The sequence below is a fragment of the Trichomycterus rosablanca genome, chromosome 3 (genome assembly GCF_030014385.1).
Source record: "Trichomycterus rosablanca isolate fTriRos1 chromosome 3, fTriRos1.hap1, whole genome shotgun sequence".
Lineage (NCBI taxonomy): Eukaryota > Metazoa > Chordata > Actinopteri > Siluriformes > Trichomycteridae > Trichomycterus > Trichomycterus rosablanca.
In genome coordinates this window covers 41,557,883-41,579,267 of record NC_085990.1, presented here as the reverse complement: position 1 = coordinate 41,579,267, position 21,385 = coordinate 41,557,883, and the positions used below count along the sequence as shown (strand labels likewise).

At 37.9% G+C, this 21,385-nt stretch overlaps 1 protein-coding gene across 1 annotated transcript; it reads left to right on the top strand.

The window, feature by feature from the left end:
- On the top strand, positions 1 to 5,955 carry gdf6a (growth differentiation factor 6a). The gene is made up of 2 exons (XM_062992121.1): positions 1 to 343; positions 5,053 to 5,955. The coding sequence occupies exons 1-2, from the start codon at positions 1 to 3 to the stop codon at positions 5,943 to 5,945; spliced, it is 1,236 nt and encodes a 411-aa protein (XP_062848191.1). The 3' UTR covers positions 5,946 to 5,955.
- Positions 5,956 to 21,385: the final 15,430 nt, after the last annotated feature.

Here is a 21,385-nt window from a genome sequence, read left to right as displayed (position 1 = left end):
ATGGACGCGTCTCAAGCACTGGCGCTCTGTCTGCTTGTGCTTTTCCTGTGGAGTTTACCGTGCGCACACTGCGCCGCTATCGTGCCCACCTCGGGACAGAAGAGGAACAGGGGTACCAGGAGCTCGCAAGATGGACAAAGGTCACCCAGATTTCTGAAGGAGCTTTTTGTGTCCTCGCCGGGTCTATTACGGGATGATTTTAAGAACTCGATTGTTCCTCATGATTACATGATATCCATATACAGGACTTACTCTGCGGCCGAAAAGCTGGGGCTGAATGCCAGCTTTTTCCGTTCCTCCAAGTCTGCCAATACTATAACAAGTTTTGTGGACAGGGGAAAAGGTTGGTATGCTTGTTTCTTTTCTTTTTTTGCTTCTTGTTTCTAGTTTTTTTTAAATAATTCACGCAATTACATTAGAAATAAGATTAGAGACATTTTTGCAACCGGTTCCCGACTCACACTTGAGCGCGCATCATTTTTGCTTATATTGAGATGTCCTTAAAATGACTTTTAAAACCTTTATATGGGATTTCAATGTCTGTAGAATAAAATAGATCTAAAACGTCTTATATGAAACTTCTAATTTATTTAACATCACCATGAGCTTCTTGTTGGAGAACAATTTTGGCCTAATTGTCGCTCCGTCTCAGGTTTTTTGGAGTTTAGGCTATACATTTAGACCTCTTTTATACCGGCCCCACGATAACACACCAATAAAAGCCCTAATTGGGGCGTTTTTTTAAATAAAGGCTATAAATCATCCTTGCGTGCAACCAGTTACAACAACTTTTCTTATCAAGTGAGATTACATTCGAGATATACTACATATATGTATATACAGCTCCAGAGTTTGATTAGGTATGCATACATGTTCAGCTGAATTTATCTATATGAACAATATGTTTTTATTTAACTTAAATGACCCTTAACCCTTAGTCAAATAAACAAAAGTCTCATTTTACTTTTATGCTGAACTTACTGATTACAATTTACAATTAAAAAGGTTTTACATTTAAAACAGCAGTTTTAAAAAGTAACATTTTGTGTGACCATATCAAGAGAAATATGTTATTGCAAACAAAATGTTATAAATGGACTCATCTCATGGTTGCAAGTAGTAATTCAACACATTTAAAACACATCAGGTACTGGCTAAGGACTGGACATACGCATTGGCAAAGTGTGATGTGAACATAACCGAATTTGACCATTGATTGTATATTAAAATAAGGTTTTAAAGGGCAACGCGGCTGCACAAAACACCATGTCATGTTTCCCTTCTGATTACTCATTACTGATTACTTATTTTTTCGAACTGACGCAAAAGGTTTTTTACTAGAGATCTCATACTTTGTTTTTTATTCGGCTACTATGGCATTATTAAGGCTTAATCAACAGAACAGTAGCAGTTATACAAATAAAATCAATTATCTGTGGATTTTAAGGAAAAACGCTTTTTATATCAAGTTCAAAATAGTAATTTAAAAAAGAAGTAATAAGATAAAACACTAAAAAGAAAACATAGTTGATTGTATAGTTAATTCACACCACATAAAAAGGAAATTTGATAGCATTTGGATAGCACAAGCAAATGCCTTGTTTTTTTAAAGCTTGTATGTTTTCTCTCTTTCCCCCCTCTCTTTTTATTCCCTTTTTTCTTAAACTTGCAGGCACTGTTCAGATTACTGAAGTTAAACTTTATGATAGTATTTCTTTTAAAACGCTACAAATGTATTTAAACACAAACCACATCATCTTAGAGTATATATTGTTAACACAGTGGTCGTGGTGGAAAAGAAAATATAACAAATTAAGTTTTAACTTGTGTAGTCTGAAACCTTGTTAGAATACTAATAAACTTCATTCCTAATGTAATGTCGTGGTATTCCTCAGTGTTAAAAATATCTCAGGGTTAAAAATATTGTTATTGTTTTTATTTTAAATGTTGCATATGCTGAAATTATTGCGGGTTAAATATTTTTCTTATTTAACACTCAAGAATTTGCGGATTTGTATTTCTGTCATAAATACTGAAGAAACAGTTCATTCTGATGATGTATTGTTTATCTAGGGTAAAGATTAACTGAAGCTGTATGGATTCACGTTAACCTTCTCCAGTGTTTTGGGCAGCAAGTTAGGCAGTTGATATGAATGTTTTTTTTATTTGTGGATATTTTCTGAAACGAAATCTTTAATTGTCGAAGGTAAAATAATAGTAAATTGATGCCATTAAGTCCAACTGACGCGTCGCCACACCTGACATAGTTGCAGAAAGTGTAGTGAACACTATAACATGCTTATTCCTGGCAACTGAGCAGACTTTTGAAATATTATACAAACAATAAAAATGATGATGGGATAGACATAAGTGTTATTATTTAAATTTATATATTATCAAGTTTATTAACCAGAAATTAAATTATCTTTATTATAATGGCAAACAAAAAAACTATTTTTTTTGTTTTTGCAGTTTACATTGTTAGGCTGAGCAAAAACAGGAGCAATGTATGAAACTTTCATTTGGCAATTTAATTAACTTATTAAAATGCAGATATGCATGTTGGGCCTCTTTCTGTATAATTCTTTATGAATGTCTTCTGAAGAATAACAAACTTTTCTTGAAACTCTCAGTATATTTAAACATAATGCTTAACGATTTAAACGGCGCATGTTTTGTGTTTGAAAAGATTACCCTGGTTTATCTTTTTTTCAAATCTGTAAAAAAAGCTCTTGGGGCTTCCCTGTTCCTGGTAAAAAGCAAACGCCTTTTCAACTATGCAAATGGACCTGTAATAACTTTTATAGTGAGAATAATCAGTCAAGGCATTTTTGCACCGAAAATGTTATCGTTGGCAGAGAGGATGAAATATGGAGCATGGACGTCTTTTAGGGGGAGTTAGAACTGTTAATTATGTGTTGACAGTGTATTCGATTTATTTCAAGTCTTAAAAGTTAATACAAGTCATACGTGCAAAGCAAAACAAAATATTTTTTTGCTTTAAAGCTTTAATTTATGCACTAGAAACATGCACTCATGCACACATCCATAAATAAATGTAATAAATACATATTCCATAAATCCATAAATAAAAGCTTTTCTCTTTTTAGACAAGCTTTGCTTTGAATAAACAAGGCTTTAATAATTAAACCTTAAATATCTGACAAAATGCACACATACTATGTACTCTGTATGTATAAATAAAGAGAACAATAAACCTTCTACGAAAAATAGTTTTAATTAATAAATAAGAAGCAACGTATTTATTTAAATATGGCATGTTATTGAGTATTGAATTTGCTCATGAGTTGTGGGTGTAAATATAAGGGGTCCGGTAAAGGTATTTGTGGGCCCTCATAACAGGCTCCATGCATTAGATGTAGTTACAGCACTGGATAACTGGATTAAAAAGGAAAGTATACAAGCTAAAAAAACTGTATACGGTTTTTAAGATCATTCTATGTATGTATCTGTTTTATATTTTTCACATGGGCTCGGTATTGTCCAGGTTCTTCTCCACAAACTATAAAATCGGATCTTGTTTATGCAGCAGTCTAATCATTTTAGTTGGTGTGTAAGTCTGTCAAAAAGATCAAATACATTCGGTGGTATTACTCGCTGTAGTCTTGTAAGTGCATGCCTCGTATTTCCCTCCGGGGAGAGAAAGGATGAAGTGTGTATTGTTCAGCTACAGTATGAAGTCCTGTGGGCCATTTTTCTTGTTGACTAAAGCAGTTCTCCAACGCACTATCAGAGCCCACTTTCTTTCTGCGATCAAAGTAAAACAGACCAATAATATGCTTTTATTCATCATTGAAATTGAATGTTGTACACGTATACATGTATAGCCTAAGGTTCCTTTAAATCCAATCTTAAACGGACTTAAAAGTTTTGCACATTTGGAGACCTCCCTGTAAAATACATTTATTTACAAGCAATCTGTGTTGTACAGTGCAGGTCAATCTGATGGGTAAAAGAGTAAAGTAAATGCCAGTGAGTTTTGGGTTCAGATAAGCTACGTCAAATCCGAGCCAACAGCTCAATAAATTCATATTTTTGGCATAGCTTCAAAGACTCAGTCCATCTTTAAATGCAGACAGAAAACAAGCAATAGCACTGCAGTTTTTGCACTTACTTAAACACTAACTAGCATTTACTGTCCATTTCTGTTACTTCATCCTAAAACTGCTATATAAAAATATGTACTTAACTATTCTTAACACATTTGTAACTGTTCATTGATTTTTCATTAATTGTGAAAAACATGTTTGTGTAGGAGTGTTCCACTTAAAAATAAAGGTGCCAAAATGGTAAGGAAAATTTTTTTCTTTTAGATATTTACAATGGAAAACAGTAGCACTCTTGTGATCCGTCAAATAGTTAATTAGGGCATGGCCCTGCTAAGGTACCTTTAATTGTGCTAGAAATAAATGTGCCATATATACCTTGCCAAGGCTAAAAAACTCGTTATTACTTTTTAAATCAAACAGTAACGAACTGCAGCTTAAACAGGAACAAAACATGAGTAAATATTATTAGGTATTGTACCATTATTCCTGATAGTATAGCACAACAAAAGTAAGACAGACGTAACTGGTAATACTTGTGTGTTTTTTTGCACATCAACATTTCACGTAGATTTAGGCTAGTAAAACAAACAAAAATAATTCTAAAGAACATATTAGTAATAATAAGCTTTTAAATAAAATGTATGTTGCAGTGTATGCTTATAAAAACATTGAAATTACAATGCAGTAAATACTTGTCATCATAGTTGCACTTATATGCGAATGTACGTGAATCTATTTAAAATAATAAAATTAAATAAATTAAAATTAAATAAATTAAAAGAAATAAAATAAAAAATAGAGACCATCCGTTCTTCTAAAAATGCACTTGTTGCACCTGCAATAATAATAATAATAATAATAATAATAATAATAATAATAATAATAATAAACCTGTAACTAAATGTACTTGATCTGTAGTATTTATTTGAGCTTTTTTACAGTTACCACAAGTGCACTAAATCTAAAATCTTTTTTATTACAGATGAATCGGCGCACTTTCCATTGCGAAGGCAGAAATATATATTTGATGTTTCCACTCTCTCGGAAAAAGAGCAGCTGGTCGGAGCAGAACTGAGGATCCTCCGAAAAGTCCCAGAGGACCCCATGTACTCACCGCCGGGACTCTATAACATTGATCTTGTCTCCTGCGGCTCGGGCAGGTTGTTGGACTCCAGTTCTGTGGATCTTGGTGCATCTAGAAACCCAGTCTGGGAGGTATTGGACGTGTGGGAACTGTTTAAAAGCAGAGTCCCAACAGGTCGCAGTAATCAGCTGTGTGTTGAGCTTAAGGCCACGGGGTCTCAGTCCGACGCTGAAGTCGACCTGAGGTCACTGGGTTTTGAGAGACGCGGACGCGCGCAGCGAGAAAAAGCCATCCTTGTGGTGTATGCGCGCTCCCGAAAGAGAGAAAACTTATTTAATGAGATGCGGGAGAATATCAAGACGGCCCGGGGTAACCGAGGATCTGAACAGGATACCGGAATGCAATTTAAAGCACGCCGGCGCCGGAGAACCGCACTTAATAACCGGCACGGTAAGAGACACGGCAAGAAGTCTAAATCGAGGTGCAGCCGCAGAGCGCTTCATGTGAACTTCAAGGAGCTTGGATGGGACGACTGGATCATCGCCCCTCTGGACTATGAAGCGTACCACTGCGAGGGCATGTGCGATTTTCCTCTGAGGTCTCACCTGGAGCCCACCAACCATGCCATCATCCAAACCCTGATGAACTCCATGGACCCAAACAGCACGCCGCCCAGCTGCTGCGTGCCCACCAAACTCAGTCCCATAAGTATACTCTATATAGACTCTGGTAATAATGTGGTGTATAAACAGTATGAGGACATGGTGGTGGAGCAGTGCGGCTGCAGGTAGCAATGCACCCCAGGAGTGAATTCATCATTAAAAGAGGCTACCCCAGCTCCAATCTGTGTCCAGAATGAAGTTCAAGCCCCTACAAAACCAAAAGACGTAATTTATTACAACATGTTGTCTAATAAGTGTGAGCACAAGTCACCACCAACTTTTATACTAAATAAGCAGCCTATTTTCATAATTCTTAAGTCCAGACCACTTTTGTAAACCACATGTTCAACAAGCCAACTTCACTTTCTTATTTCCAAAGTGCTTAACCAGACTCACATTATATCGAAACTGAACAGCTTAAAGTGGGATTTGCTTGTCTCTCAGGCTAGTAGCCTAGGGTAACAAGCCAGGTTTTGTGCATAACTGTCTGGACAGGATTCACTGGGGATTTTGTTACACCATTATCTATGGAGACTGAAAGGAATGGGGTGTTGGGCACCTGTTCAAACGCAGCCAGTAAAGGGATGTGCCTGAGCTGCTGCTTAACCAAGGGCCCAAAAGTGGTCAGCTGGTACTTCTGCCTGTGTCCTAATGCTTTACAGCAAGGCCTGAGCATGCCTTATCATATAGATTTTTGCCTTTACTTGCTCCAGCAGTGGTGAATGTAATTTACCAAATGGACTAGAGTACTAAATTCTCATAAGAAATTATGTCTCATGACCAGACAAAAGCACACAAGGAGACATCAAGAAATGGGACAGACAGCCAGAGAGTGTAAGCTGTCTGAAAGGACAATTCATGCGAAAAAGACAGCTGTTTTTCCAAGTACCTAGACATTTGACTGTATAGGACCACAGTGCCTACTACTAAGTGCATGCTGGACAGAATTAAGCATGGGTTGTGCAAGAAGGAAAAGAGAAATGCACTTCACAGGAACTGACTGTCTGGGTATTTTTGCCACTCAACCAACTGATAAGGAAAAAGTGACTCTGATTAGAGATTATATTTAATGCACATTAGCTTCGAATGCACTGTTCTTCATTATTTTGAGCTGTAAATATGTGTACAGTTAATAAAAAACTAAAACATGCAAGGAGTGGAGAAATGGCAAGCCACATTTCTTTGTCAATGTACATTTTAATGCACTCAAATTGTTATAATGTTTATTCTATAATTATTTTTATTATTTGTGATGTACAGAGTTTCATGATAATCGTGTATTTCTTACAGTGATAAAATTAATTTAAAATGTATTCAGTACTTGCTGAGGGTGGAAAAACCAATATCAATGTCTACCTCATTATTTTATAGAAACAAAGTTTTGAGGTGCATTCAGTTAGTGTAAAGGTTTTTTTTTTTCAATTCTATATACAATATATCAATGGATAATAGTCCACACTATTACTGTACTAATAAAATGGAAAACAAACATCTCTGTGTCTACTGCTAACTCAAGTGTAAAATTGAAAACTTACTAGAAAACCTACTAGAGGAAAAAACCAAACCCTTAAGAGACTTAAATAAACCCATCATCTTTGGGAGGATTGGGATATTAAAACATCTGTAAAAAATACAACCCCAAATCAGAAAAAGTTGGGACAGCATAGAACAGTGTTCCTCACATTTACTTGGACGTTTATTTGATTGCAGACAGGATGAACCTGAGCTATTTCATGTTTTGTCTGCTCAACCTCATTTCATTTATTAATAAACATCCATTCCTGCATTTCAGGCCTGTAACACATTCAAAAAAAAAGTTGGGACAGTAAAGCATTTACCACTTTGTAATGTTGCCATTCCTTTTCACCACACTTAAAAGACGTTTGGCACCGAGGATACCAAGCGATTTAGTGTTTCAGGTTTTATCTTAAAGGCAGCATATGTTGCTCTGAGATCTCAATGTACTTTTCTGATATCACCTGTTTGGAATCACATCATCATTTAGTTTTTTCACCTTATGACTAGCCCTAAATTGCCCCAGTCCCAACTTTTTTTGGAATGTGTTGCAGGCCTGAAATGCAGGAATGGAGGTATATTAACAAATGAAATAAAGTTGAGCAGATACAACATGAAATATCTTGGGTTCAAACTGTTTGCAATCAAATAAAAGTCAAAGTAAATGTAAGGAACACTGCATTTTTTACTTTATTTGTATTTTCTATACTGTCCCATCCTTTTCTGATTTGGGGTTGAGTGTTTCAAATTAAGAGTCCAAAAATATGCTCAGAGGTTTAAAAGAGCACAATAGATATATAATATGTATTAGAAATACAATGCAATGTAACAGTAATGTCAAAATACATCCATTGTGAAATAATAGATACATTCTTGTCAAGCCTTGCATATGCTAGTGTGATATACTACCTGATGAAGTCACTGGTTTGCCAAATGGTTTAGAAGTAAGACTTAAATCATTTTTATTTTAAATGACATTTAATATAAACAATGTGTAACAATAAATTATATTTAATATGGCTACTTTCTATGAATCAGTCTGGCCAGATTGGTCCTATATATTTTATTTCAAGTGCTCTTGAGTATACCTGCACTTGTGCATTGACCTCACAGCATTTAATCATATGGCTAAGTGGGAGAAATCCAAGGGGCTCCCTGCAGTTTAAGGTTTTATGTATGATCAACAGGCAGCTACCCAAAGAATTAAACATCCACAGGTCAAGCTTTCTTAACATTGTGGTATTTCCCAGTTTTCAGATGAAAATATTTAAGAGCAGGGATTGCTTCCATATAGGTGATTGGCCTTGGCCTGGAAACAATTAAACTTGCTTTGAAATGGTATATGATATCCAGACTCAAGTACAGTACCATGTCATTCGACACATTTTTCCTCAGCAAAAGAGAAAGATACTAAACACAGCTTTTAGCTTTTAGAGGTCCCAGTAAATGACAGTTGACAGTAATTTTCCCCTGGATAATGCAGGTGATAGCATCAGGAATGTCAGATGGAATCTGCCTGAGATGTTGTGACTCGTCATCAAGAAATGCATGCAACTAATTAGGGCTCATTTGACTAATCTTACATACCTTAGCTCAGATTTGCATTCATCTAAAGTTTGTCCAGAAAGCTGTCAACATTGCAACCCGGTGTTTTAGCATTTCTTTGTTTTATTCTGTGGGCTTTTTGCAGATGCATTCTATTTCTGATAGTTCTACTGATATTAGCTTCATAATCCTTATCAGACAGGCATTCTTCTTGAAATGATCATCCAGAGATTACTATCAAATGGACAAAACAAAACCACAATCATATCCACATGCTAATATAACTATTTCCAAAGTAGAAAAAGTATGTTGTGCAACCAGTTCTTCATTGTCTCTATCTATGATTTGATTAAGATTCACTAAATACTGTATTGGTTAAAACAAGGGGATTGCTGCAATCATTTTGGATCCAGAGAGTGTTTAGGAAAATAGTAAACACAGTTTGCCATTTTCAGCTTTGCACATTTATAAGTTGATGGCATATTCTGGGTTACTGCATTTGCTGAAGAATGCATCTAGAGACTTGGCTGTTTATTTTATACATTGTATCATCAAAAGTTAGAACCAGATGCATGGCGAAAGGACAGATTGTTTTCAGTCCAGACACTGAGAATGGCTTTTCTAAATGGCCCTGACATGTCCCATCTGTCTAGTGAGCTCTCAGGCTGGGGTGCATTTCCCAACCGACCTGAGTCATGGGTGGCCAGACAGGACCCGGGCCGGTAATTTTGTTGGGATTGCAGATTGTAAAAAAATCAATATACAAACTAAACAGTGTAAACTACTAAACTATTAGATTAAAGATCATCTTAATAACACAATAAAATCATTTTAAAATTACCTTAATAGTAAAAAAAAAATCGAAATAAAGTAATTTAACATTTAGCTTATATCTAAAACTCTTAAGATAAAATATAGAATGGCCTCAATGATTTCTTTAATATTAGGCAGTATATTCCACAACAACACACTTTCATTCTGGTAAGGTTTTAAGTGAACAGAACTTTTCTTCACCAACTTAAACAAGCAAAAAAAAAAGAAAAGAAAGAAATGTAATATAAGGGCAGTTATAGCCTAGTGGTTAAGGTACTGGACCAGTAAGCAGAAGGTTGCTGGTTCAAACCCCACCACTGCCAGGTTGCCACTGTTGGGCCCTTGAGCAAGGCCCTTAACCCTCAATTGCTTATATGATATACTGTCACATTACTGTAAGTTGCTTTGGATAAAGGCGTCTGCTAAATGCCAAAAATGTAAATGTAATATGTATATAATGTTCTGGTTGTTTCCATATAGGTTTAACCTGTAGATTTTGCTCACATTTTCTTGAAACATGAAGAAGGTGAATTGGCTACTCTCAATTACTCCTAGGTCATTGAGTATATTTTTTTATAAAAAAACATAAAAAAACACAAAAACATCTATCCATCTATTACTTAAGCCATTACTATTACTTAAACGTCCTAAAATCTTAAAAATAATTCAGATTATTTACCAATGGATGATAGTTCACAAAGAAAGCTTGAGTAAAGGCACAATCCTCTTATAATTAACAAAAAAACATCATTTATTTGCGTATTACCCTTGTGGGAAAAATACATCCATAAACTGTTAACATTTCTAGACTCGACTAATGTCTGTGTTCACGATTCTGTTTATGAGAGGTAACAAGAATAAGAGAACCAATGAAAACAAAGAGGAACATAAATAACTGTCTTATATTTACAGAAAAGCAGCTGGATGTGTTGCAGACTAATTCTCGTTTTTATGGCATTTTACAAAATGTTCCAACTTTTCCAGAAATGGGGTTTCACCATTTCAAACAGTAGAAATGAATTGGTTTTCTAAAAGTCATGTGCAACTGCTTTAATAAACACTACATATATAAAACAAGATGATGAACTGTAATTAGAACATTTTTTTGACTCTGTTGAATGATTTACAACCTTAATGTTCTCCTTTGACCTCAAGGGCTTGTTGGGGCAGGGCAGGTTCAAAGGTACACTAAATCGTCTAACAACACTTCTTTCAATTTAACTTACCACATCTATGCTTTTGGAAAAATTACCCCAGCAGGCCTTTTTTTGAACTCCGTTGAGCAGACGCTAAAGTCCTATCTAAAACGCTTAACCCTCGCAGTTCTATTTATGTAAAGAGTCTAGGAAGTTTTCAATACAATTTCAGTACTTACATGAACCTACTGTTTTACTGCTGACATTAAGGTTCAGACTGGTGCACTTGGCAGCTGCTCATTAGAGAAAAACACAGGATGGAGCTGTGCAGAGATAACAAAAGAGAAAAGAAATATTCCTCTAATGGGGCATCTGCTGGCCTTCTCTTTTCTCTACAGAAGTAAGCAGGAGGCTCCTGGCCCTTGCCCTTAAGCCTGCTAGGACTTCATTGAGAGGATAAATCTGCTGGGCTTTAGCTTACCTGTTAATCATATTACTCCATGCACTCTGGAGGCCTTTTTAAAAACACAGACAGCTCTTATATCTTATTATCACCATCAGGCCGCTTCAGATCTTACTAAGCTTTGATGGGAAATTTCACTAGAAAAAGAAAATACTTATTAGGGGTTGTTGTAAGGACTGAATGCCTGTCCTACACACCTGTCCAGTTAAATAGCTTGTTTATCTGGACATCTTCTTGAGGGTTTGTCAAATTTGTTCTCTGGTTGCAGTGTTCACTTCAGCACTTAAAGACAATGGCTAAAGGTTTGTTACTGTTGTTAAATGTGTGTGTTTTGTCTGTTGGGTTAGTTAAAGTGTGTGCTAAGAGCAGGGCAAATTTGCACAGTGACTCGGACAATGGTACTGTTTAGGGACAGGGCAGGGACGTGACCTCTCCATCTGGTCCTACAACTGAACTGAACTGAAACTGCGATTTTGCCATCCCTCCACATTCTCTTCCACACTTGGACTGAGAATAAGTTTTAACTTTTGTGCCAGGAGGAACGATGGTGCATTTGGAGTTGTCTGGTAAAATGATCCACTGAGAAAAACAAACACAGGGCATGAGCTATGAGCTAGTGAGAACAGACCTTCCAAAGGGGCAAGAGTGGGGTGGGCTGAGAGTCCTGATTGCAGGTGTTGATTGGTGGTTTGCACTAACAGACACCTATAGGCCTCTGTCAAGGCACAGCTTTCACTTAAAAATGGTGCCTGGGGTGTCTCAAAAGGTCGCAGCCCTATAGGCTTGCACCATCCATTAGTCATGAAGCACTGCAGTTACCTGTCTTGCTTTTCAGCCAAGCGCAATACATTTAACCTCAATTATGCTTAGATGTGAGGTGTAGAGAATGCTCAGTACAGGCAACAGCTTCCAACAATGATCACACGTTATTACACACTTTCAGATCAGATGAGATGCTCTTGGTCGGTTAGGGCTGCTACTAAGCCCAAGAGGGGTTACGCGTGTGCTGAGATCACACAGGTTTCAGGAAAAGTTTTTCGGATGCAACTTTACAGCTCTACCGTCATGTGCTGCTGGGCAGCAGCCATACGTATATGGTGAGATTTACAAAAGAGGGGTATGTGGGCTTTGGCGCAATCCCAGCCCTCCTCACAGTAATTACCCCATTACGCCTTGGTGGCGGATGGAGCTGTTACAGATGTTTTATGGCAGGGGCTGGGGGTGGCTTTTCATTTTGTCTCCCTGATGAGGGACAGATTTATGGTGTAACTCAATGATTCCATTCAAGAGTGCATTTCCACACACATACATCCCCTTCCCCCCACACACCGAAACACACAAACAACAAACAGATGAGTTTAACCGGATATGTTTTTCTAAGCTTCTGTCTGGAAGCCAGTCACTTTGCATACATTCCTTTGATTGTACACTTAACACCAATTTATTTAAAGCTCTAATCAAAGTCTAAGTGTAATTATATTTTTAATAATAATATACATGAATACACACAGTTTGCTGCATAGTAAAAGGTTAGAAAGGTTAAAAGGTTAATGGGCAAAATAGTAAGTTGAAAAATGTATATTTACTTATCTTTTTTTTTTTTAATCAACAAACATAAATGCATTGATTAGTAAAATGTGCAATTAAACGTACAGACAAAATATGTCTTCACATTGTTATTTATTTTTAATATATAAATATAAGAAATTATATAAGATGGGCAGGAAGGTCCTGGGTCCTTTCTGTGTGGAGTTTGTATGTTCTCCCCATGTCTGCGTGGGTTTCCTCCGGGAGCCCCGGTTTCCTCCCACAGTCCAAAATCATGCAGGCAGGTTGATTGGAGATGCTGAATTGCCCTATAGGAGAATGGGTGTGTATGTGTGTGTATGTGTGTCTGCCCTGCGATGGACTGGCGCCCCATCCAGGGTGTTACTGTGTGCCTTGCGCCCTTTGAAAAGCTGGGATAGGCTCCAGCACAACCCCAGCAGCCCCCCCCCCCTTGCGCCCCTAATTGGATAAGCAGTTAAGACAGTGAGTGAGTGAGTATATAAGATGCTTTGATTACAATAGTTTGATGATGTCTTGATTACAGGGGTCAGTTAAGGACCCACCTTCTCTGACAGGGTTAGTGGGTGTGACATATTAATCATATTTTATTAATATTAATATTTTTAGTTAAAACTGTAGTTAAAATTGTACCTTTCCTTTTTCAATTCATTTTCATCAACTGCTTTATCATGGTAAGGGTCATGGCAGTTCCTATTATTTAGGTGGTGGATCATTCTCAGCACTGCAGTGACACTGACATGGTGGTGGTGTATTAGTGTGTGTTGTGCTGGTATAAGTGGATAAAACACAGAAATGCTGATGGAGTTTTTAAACACCTCACTGTCACTGCTGGACTGAGAATAGTCCACCAACCAAAAATATCCAGCCAACAGTGCCCCGTGGGCAGCGTCCTGTGACCACTGATGAAGGTCTAGAAGATGACCAACTCAAACAGCAGCAATAGATGAGCGATCGTCTCTGACTTTACATCTACAAGGTGGACGAACTAGGTAGGAGTGTCTAATAGAGTGGACGGTGTACACGATATTTAAAAACTCCATCAGCATTGCTGTGTCTGATCCACTCATACCAGCACAACACACACTAACACACCACCACCATGTCACTGCAGTGCTGAGAATGATCCACCACCTTAATAATACCTGCTCTGTGGTGGTCCTGTGGGGGTCCTGACCATTGAAGAACAGCATGAAAGGGGGTTAACAAAGCATGCAGAGAAACAGATAGACTACAGTCAGTAATTGTAGAACTACAAAGTGCTCCTATATGGTAAGTGGAGCTGATAAAATGGACAGTGAGTGTAAAAACAAGGAGGTGGTTTTAATGTTATGGCTGATTGGTGTATATTAGAATGTTTTACTTTAGAACTTAGTAGAACTTTTAAATGTTTTATGGTTTGCTAATTAAAGTAAATGAAGAAAATAAATAAAATACATTTCTGTTTTTCATAGACTGTAAATGTGTTCATTACTTTGCATTAAAAACTGATGCTGTTGTTTCTAAAAGTTAACTGTTGAGAGCTGTCAGGTATGAGCTATTTAACCAGCAAGGTCAGAAGAGGAACAGTTGCTATTAATCATTTACCACACACATACAATGGGGTCTGGCGAGACCAGATAGCTCTATGCAACCAAGACTTTGTGACCCAACCCATGCTCCTTGTGTTTCTAATAAAATGACACAGACAGTTCTGTTTTTCACAAAGCCATCAAACCATGTCCTGGTTGATTTCTGCTCTCTGAAATAATCTTAACATTATTTTAATGGTTACTGTACGTGGAAAGGAAAGTCTTTCACTACTTTTTTTCATGTTATATGATACACTTCCAGGGCAAATATATGTTGGCCTGCAGTGACCACATCCACCAGCATAAAAAAGTGAAGTTCGACACACAGTAGTTCTAAACTGGACTTCAGGTCCCAGGGGTTAGCACATTTATTAGCACTAATGCTCTGCACCTCAACCCAGCACTATAAAGTATTCATTGCAAAGAGTCATTGCGCTTCGACAAAGCTGGTAAGGTAGGTTGCATTTCACCAACCTAATAATCAAAGAGCTCCGTTTTATTAATAGAAAAAGGTTAAAATTAACATTTGGAACATGTTTGTCCCACTAAATGTATACAAATAACATATTTTAACTTTTTAGGATACAAATAATCACGACACAACACATAATTTTTTTTTTCTATATTATTTATCATTCATCTTGGCCAATTTTCTGTAGATCTCCAAAGTTTTGAGGATACCTCTGATAGACACAATTTTAAAATATCTTACTTATTTTAATGTGCTTAATTACTGTTTGGCATTGACACCCTGTTTAAATGTTCAAATGTAAATGAAAAAGCTCCTCTAATGCTTGATTACATTATACCATTTATGTTTCTTTTTATCCCTTAGGGGTGGCAAGGTGGCTCAATGGTTAGCACTGTCGCCTCACAGCAAGAAGGTCCTGGGTTCGATCCCCAGGTGGGGCGGTCCGCGTCCTTTCTGTGTGAAGTTTGCATGTTATCCCAGTGTCTGCGTGGGTTTCCTCCAGGAGATCCGGTTTCCTCCCACAGTCCAAAGACATGCAAGTGAGGGGAATTAGAGATACAAAATTGTCCATGACTATGTTGGATATAAACTTGTGTACTGATGAATCTTGTGTAATGAGTAACTACCGTTCCTGTCATGAATGTAACCAAAGTGTAAAAACATGACGTTAAAATCCTAATAAACAAACAAACATTTTATCCCTTAGTATTTAGCCCTAGTACCATTTGCAGAAAAACAGCCCTATATTATAATGTTCTTTTTAGCAAAGGCATGTAGTGTGAGATGTAAAAGCTTATTGCTTATTGCTCTGTACATGAATGTTGCTCTTGCTGTTTTCAGGTTGTTCTGCAACTTAATGAATAACTGCTGTTTCGTAATTCCATAAACTTTTACTTTCAGACTATAAAACCAAAATACTGACAGGGAGGACGATGTTGTCCTCAGCTACTTTAGAAACCTCCTTTATCTTTACTGTGATTGTTATATATAATGTGAAATCCTTCATCATAAAACCACAATGCATTTTTTAAAAATTGATTTAATTTAAAACTTTTATGTAACCATTATATGTATACACTTTTAATTTAGTGAGTGATTGTTTCTCTCTTATCAACATATTTGTCCCCAAAACATTTTTACTTATAGTTTTTGCTCATAAATTATATTTTTGTAAATATAAGTAAACAAACGTGTCTAAAAACTAATAACTATATGCCTATAAAGTGCAGTGCAGTGACACTGACATGGTGGTGTTGTGTTAGTGTGTGTTGTGCTGGTATGAGTGGATAAGACACAGCAATGCTAATAGAGTTTTTAAACACCTTACTGTCACTGCTGGACTGAGAATAGTCCACCAACCAAAAATATCCAGCCAACAGCGCCCTGTGGGCAGCGTCCTATGACCACTGCTGAAGGTCTAAAAGATGACCAACTGAAACAGCAGCAATAAATGAAAGATCGTCTCTGACTTTACATCTATCCACTCATACCAGCACAACACACACTAACACACCACCACCATGTCATTGTCACTACAGTACTGAGAATGATCCACCACCTAAATAATACCTGCTCTGTGGTGGTCCTGTGGGGGTCCTGACCATTGAAGAACAGGCTAAAAAAGTATGTAGAGAAACAGATGGACTACAGTCAGTAATTGTAGAACTACAAAGTGCTCCTATATGGTAAGTGGAGCTGATAAAATGGACAGTGAGTGTAGAAACAAGGAGGTGGTTAAATGTTATGGCTGATCAGTGTATGTATATACAGTGTATCACAAAAGTGAGTACACCCCTCACATTTCTGCAAATATTTCATTATATCTTTTCATGGGACAACACTATAGACATGAAACTTGGATATAACTTAGAGTAGTCAGTGTACAGCTTGTATAGCAGTGTAGATTTACTGTCTCCTGAAAATAACTCAACACACAGCCATTAATGTCTAAATAGCTGGCAACATAAGTGAGTACACCCCACAGTGAACATGTCCAAATTGTGCCCAAATGTGTCGTTGTCCCTCCCTGGTGTCATGTGTCAAGGTCCCAGGTGTAAATGGGGAGCAGGGCTGTTAAATTTGGTGTTTTGGGTACAATTCTCTGATACTGGCCACTGGATATTCAACATGGCACCTCATGGCAAAGAACTCTCTGAGGATGTGAGAAATAGAATTGTTGCTCTCCACAAAGATGGCCTGGGCTATAAGAAGATTGCTAACACCCTGAAACTGAGCTACAGCATGGTGGCCAAGGTCATACAGCGGTTTTCCAGGACAGGTTCCACTCGGAACAGGCTTCGCCAGGGTCGACCAAAGAAGTTGAGTCCACGTGTTCGGCGTCATATCCAGAGGTTGGCTTTAAAAAATAGACACATGAGTGCTGCCAGCATTGCTGCAGAGGTTGAAGACATGGGAGGTCAGCCTGTCAGTGCTCAGACCATACGCCGCACACTGCATCAACTCGGTCTGCATGGTCGTCATCCCAGAAGGAAGCTGACGCACAAGAAAGCCCGCAAACAGTTTGCTGAAGACAAGCAGTCCAAGAACATGGATTACTGGAATGCCCTGTGGTCTGACGAGACCAAGATGAACTTGTTTGGCTCAGATGGTGTCCAGCATGTGTGGCGGCGCCCTGGTGGGAAGTACCAAGACAACTCTATCTTGCCTACAGTCAAGCATGGTGGTGGTAGCATCATGGTCTTGGGCTGCATGAGTGTTGCTGGCACTGGAGAGCTGCAGTTCATTGAGGGAAACATGAATTCCAACATGTACTGTGACATTCTGAAACAGAGCATGATCCCCTCCCTTCGAAAACTGGGCCTCTTGGCAGTTTTCCAACAGGATAACGACCCCAAACACAACCTCCTAGATGACAACTGCCTTGCTGAGGAAGCTGAAGGTAAAGGTGATGGACTAAACCCAATTGAGCACCTGTGGCGCATCCTCAAGTGGAAGGTGGAGGAGTTCAAGGTGTCTAACATCCACCAGCTCCGTGATGTCATCATGAAGGAGTGGAAGAGGATTCCAGTAGCAACCTGTGCAGCTCTGGTGAATTCCATGCCCAGGAGGGTTAAGGCAGTGCTGGATAATAATGGTGGTCACACAAAATATTGACACTTTGGGCACAATTTGGACATGTTCACTGTGGGGTGTACTCACTTATGTTGCCAGCCATTTAGACATTAATGGCTGTGTGTTGAGTTATTTTCAGAAGACAGTAAATCTACACTGCTATACAAGTTGTACACTGACTACTCTAAGTTATATCCAAGTTTCATGTCTATAGTGTTGTCCCATGAAAAGATATAATAAAATATTTGCAGAAATGTGAGGGGTGTACTCACTTTTGTGATACACTGTACATGTATAGACATGATATATGAATAATACTCAAACTATGTATAAAAAAACCATGTAATTATTAAGAATTAATGCAGTGGCTGTTAGGAACTCTATGGTTTAGTAGTGTAAACACTTTAGTAAACACTGGACACAAAACAAAACTACAGACTTAAAGGAGGATCAATTCGTCATATGGCAGCACACGTTCACAACTCCGACTTAGTTGTAATTTAAAGCAGCCAATCCACCTACTGCTTGTTTCTGGAGTGGCAGGAGGGAAACATAATACCCATAGAAAGCAATGAAGACACTGGGTGAACATGCAAAACTTTACAGACAGTGAATGAAATCAAGGATCAATACACAATATTGATGGTCCCACAATACAGCTTCTAGTCTAGATGTAGGGGGAAATGTAGGGGTAATATAAGCAAGTTGCATCACTAAAACTAAAATAAAGTATCACGTTTTCCCTCAAATATTTGGGAAACACAACACTATTCACTATTTTCAGGCTGTATCAAATAAGGAGAATTGTTGCCATTGGCATTTTTTTTTATATCAGAGACTGTAATATCAAATATTTAAACATATGCACAAGCTGCATTGTTTCAGAGAATTGAATCAATTATGTCACTTACTGTATCATGCAGGGAGAAAACTCAACTCCCAAGAATCAGTTTGGCAGCATAAACTACAAGGTGCATGATTTGTCAGAAACAAGGATTTCCCAGGAGAATATACAGATTTTGACCTTGCAACATAATGTACATGATGTAATTCATTATACTGGTATGACCGGTCCAGTTTATTTTTTAATACACAGTTTTAAAGAACAATAATGCAATAATGTCTTTCTGATATTAAATCCTAGCCAAACATGACTATTCCACTTAAATCCCTTACATTATCTGTTGTGGCAAGTTTGTGTTCAATAGTTTATTAAATTATCTAGTGTATCTTTTTGACCAGATGTATTGGAACTTTATATCATCAAGGTTTGTCTTAATTTAAAGATCCCTTAAGCACTAGTGACTGAGCTGTTTGAGTCCAATATTTCTGTTTGCAGAAGTGTGACCTCCTTCTGAACTGCTGTTAAGTGAAAGGCACTTTCAGCTATGGAATCAGATGGCAGTAACCATATGCTTTCAACTGATACAAAGGTGGCAGACAAGGTGTGTGTGTGTGTGTGTGTGTGTGTGTGTGTGCTCTTCTGGAGAAGGTTTAAGGGTGTGTGTGGTGAAATGGAAAGTGGCATCTTTTTTTGTGATGGTTAGGTGTGTGTATGCGTGGCGGTGATGGCTGGACATGCTGTAGAACGGAGTGAGTGGCTGCCCTGCTGTCAGTTGGTGCTTTTACATGGATGAGTGCAGTGAGCAAACAGCATTCCTCCCTTTGTGCAGAACGTTTGTGAGTGGGTGTGCATGTCTGTCCAGGGTGCGTTTGTAGTTGAATGTGTGTGCGTGTCTTCTGCTTCAAGTTTAGGTGCAATCCCTCTTGACCTTTAGGTTCATTAAAGCTTGGAAGAAGATGCCCATGATCCTAAATTCTACAGCTCACAGAGCATCAGCTTCCAGGTCACTGGCTAGATGGAGAGTACTGTCTGTAAATGTGAGTTAAACAGAGTTAGACCACACAGACACAGACGATATAGTTTCGACACTCTTGCACAGTCTTGCATTTACCGATGCATTTATCAAACAGCTGTAATGCATGATATGTTCAAATGTAAATACTGCAGCATGTTTGAAGGAAAAGATGTTAGTAACTTTAAAAGAGCATTCGTTATTAGGGCATGGATGGCAGGAGCTTCAGTAACAAAGACAGCTAGTTGAATCATTTACTCGATGGGGGAATGCCCCATAAATAAATAAACCTTAAACAAAACCACAATTTAATATCTCTTAAAGCATTAAATTCCAACTCAATAAACAGTTATTTTACCTTATTATTATTATTATTATTTTGCTTTAGATGTTACCCCCAATTTCCAACCATGTTTAAGCTGTATTGGGTTGTGATTAATTTTTGTGAGTGTTGGTTTTCTCATAACAAAACAAATAATTAAATGTGTAATTTAATGAGATGAAATAATTTGTCTGGCTGTTAATTCATTCTGGTTAAGCGATATTATTATACACCGATCAGCCATAACATTAAAACCACCTCCTGGTTTCTACACACACAGACTGTAGTCCATCTATTTCTCTACATACTTTTTTAGCCTGCTTTCACCCTGTTCTTTAATGGTCAGGACCCCCACAGGACCACCACAGAGCAGGTATTATTAAGGTGGTGGATCATTCTCAGCACTGCAGTGACACTGACATGGTGGTGGTGTGCTAGTATGTGTTGTGCTGGTATGAGTGGATAAGACACCGCAACACTGCTGGAGTTTTCAAATACCGTGTCCACTCATTGTCCACTCTATTAGACACTCCTACCTAGTTCGTCCACCTTGTAGATGTAAAGTCAGAGACGATCGCTCATCTATTGCTGCTGTTTGAGTTGGTCATCTTCTAGACCTTCATCAGTGGTCACAGGACGCTGCCCACAGGGTGCTGTTGGCTGGATGTTTTTGGTTGGTGGACTATTCTCAGTCCAGCAGTGACAGTGAGGTGTTTAAAAACTCCAGCAGTGCTGCTGTGTCTGATCCACTCATACCAGCACAACACACACTAACACAACACCACAATGTCAGTGTCACTGCAGTACTGTGAATCATCCACCACCCAAATAATACCTGCTTTGTGGTGGTCCTGTAGGGGTCCTAACAAAGCATGCAGAGAAACAGATGGACTACAGTTAGTAATTGTAAAACTACAAAGTGCTCCTCTATGGTAAGTGGAGCTGATAAAATAGACAGTGAGTGTAGAAACAAGGAGGTGGTTTTAATGTTATGCTTGATCGATGTATAACCTGTGTGTGGGACATGTAAGAAGGACATTAGAAAATACTGCAAAGATTTTATGACCAAACACCTAATAATTATGGTTTTAGGAGGGTGGTCTCTTTCAGGGTGACAACGTCCTTATGCACAGAACATGGTGGCTTACTTAATAGATTTTCTTTATTTGGTAAATGATGAAATGATAAATGAAAATGATTTGTAAATTTTGGATGAATGGTATTTCATTCCAGACCTT

Coding starts and splice junctions, on each gene's coding strand:
- gdf6a (XM_062992121.1), top strand. CDS start 1: ATGGACGCGTCTCAAGCACTGGCGCTCTGTCTGCTTGTGCTTTTCCTG. Junction 344..5,052: donor TTTTGTGGACAGGGGAAAAG/GTTGGTATGCTT, acceptor TTTTTATTACAG/ATGAATCGGCGCACTTTCCA.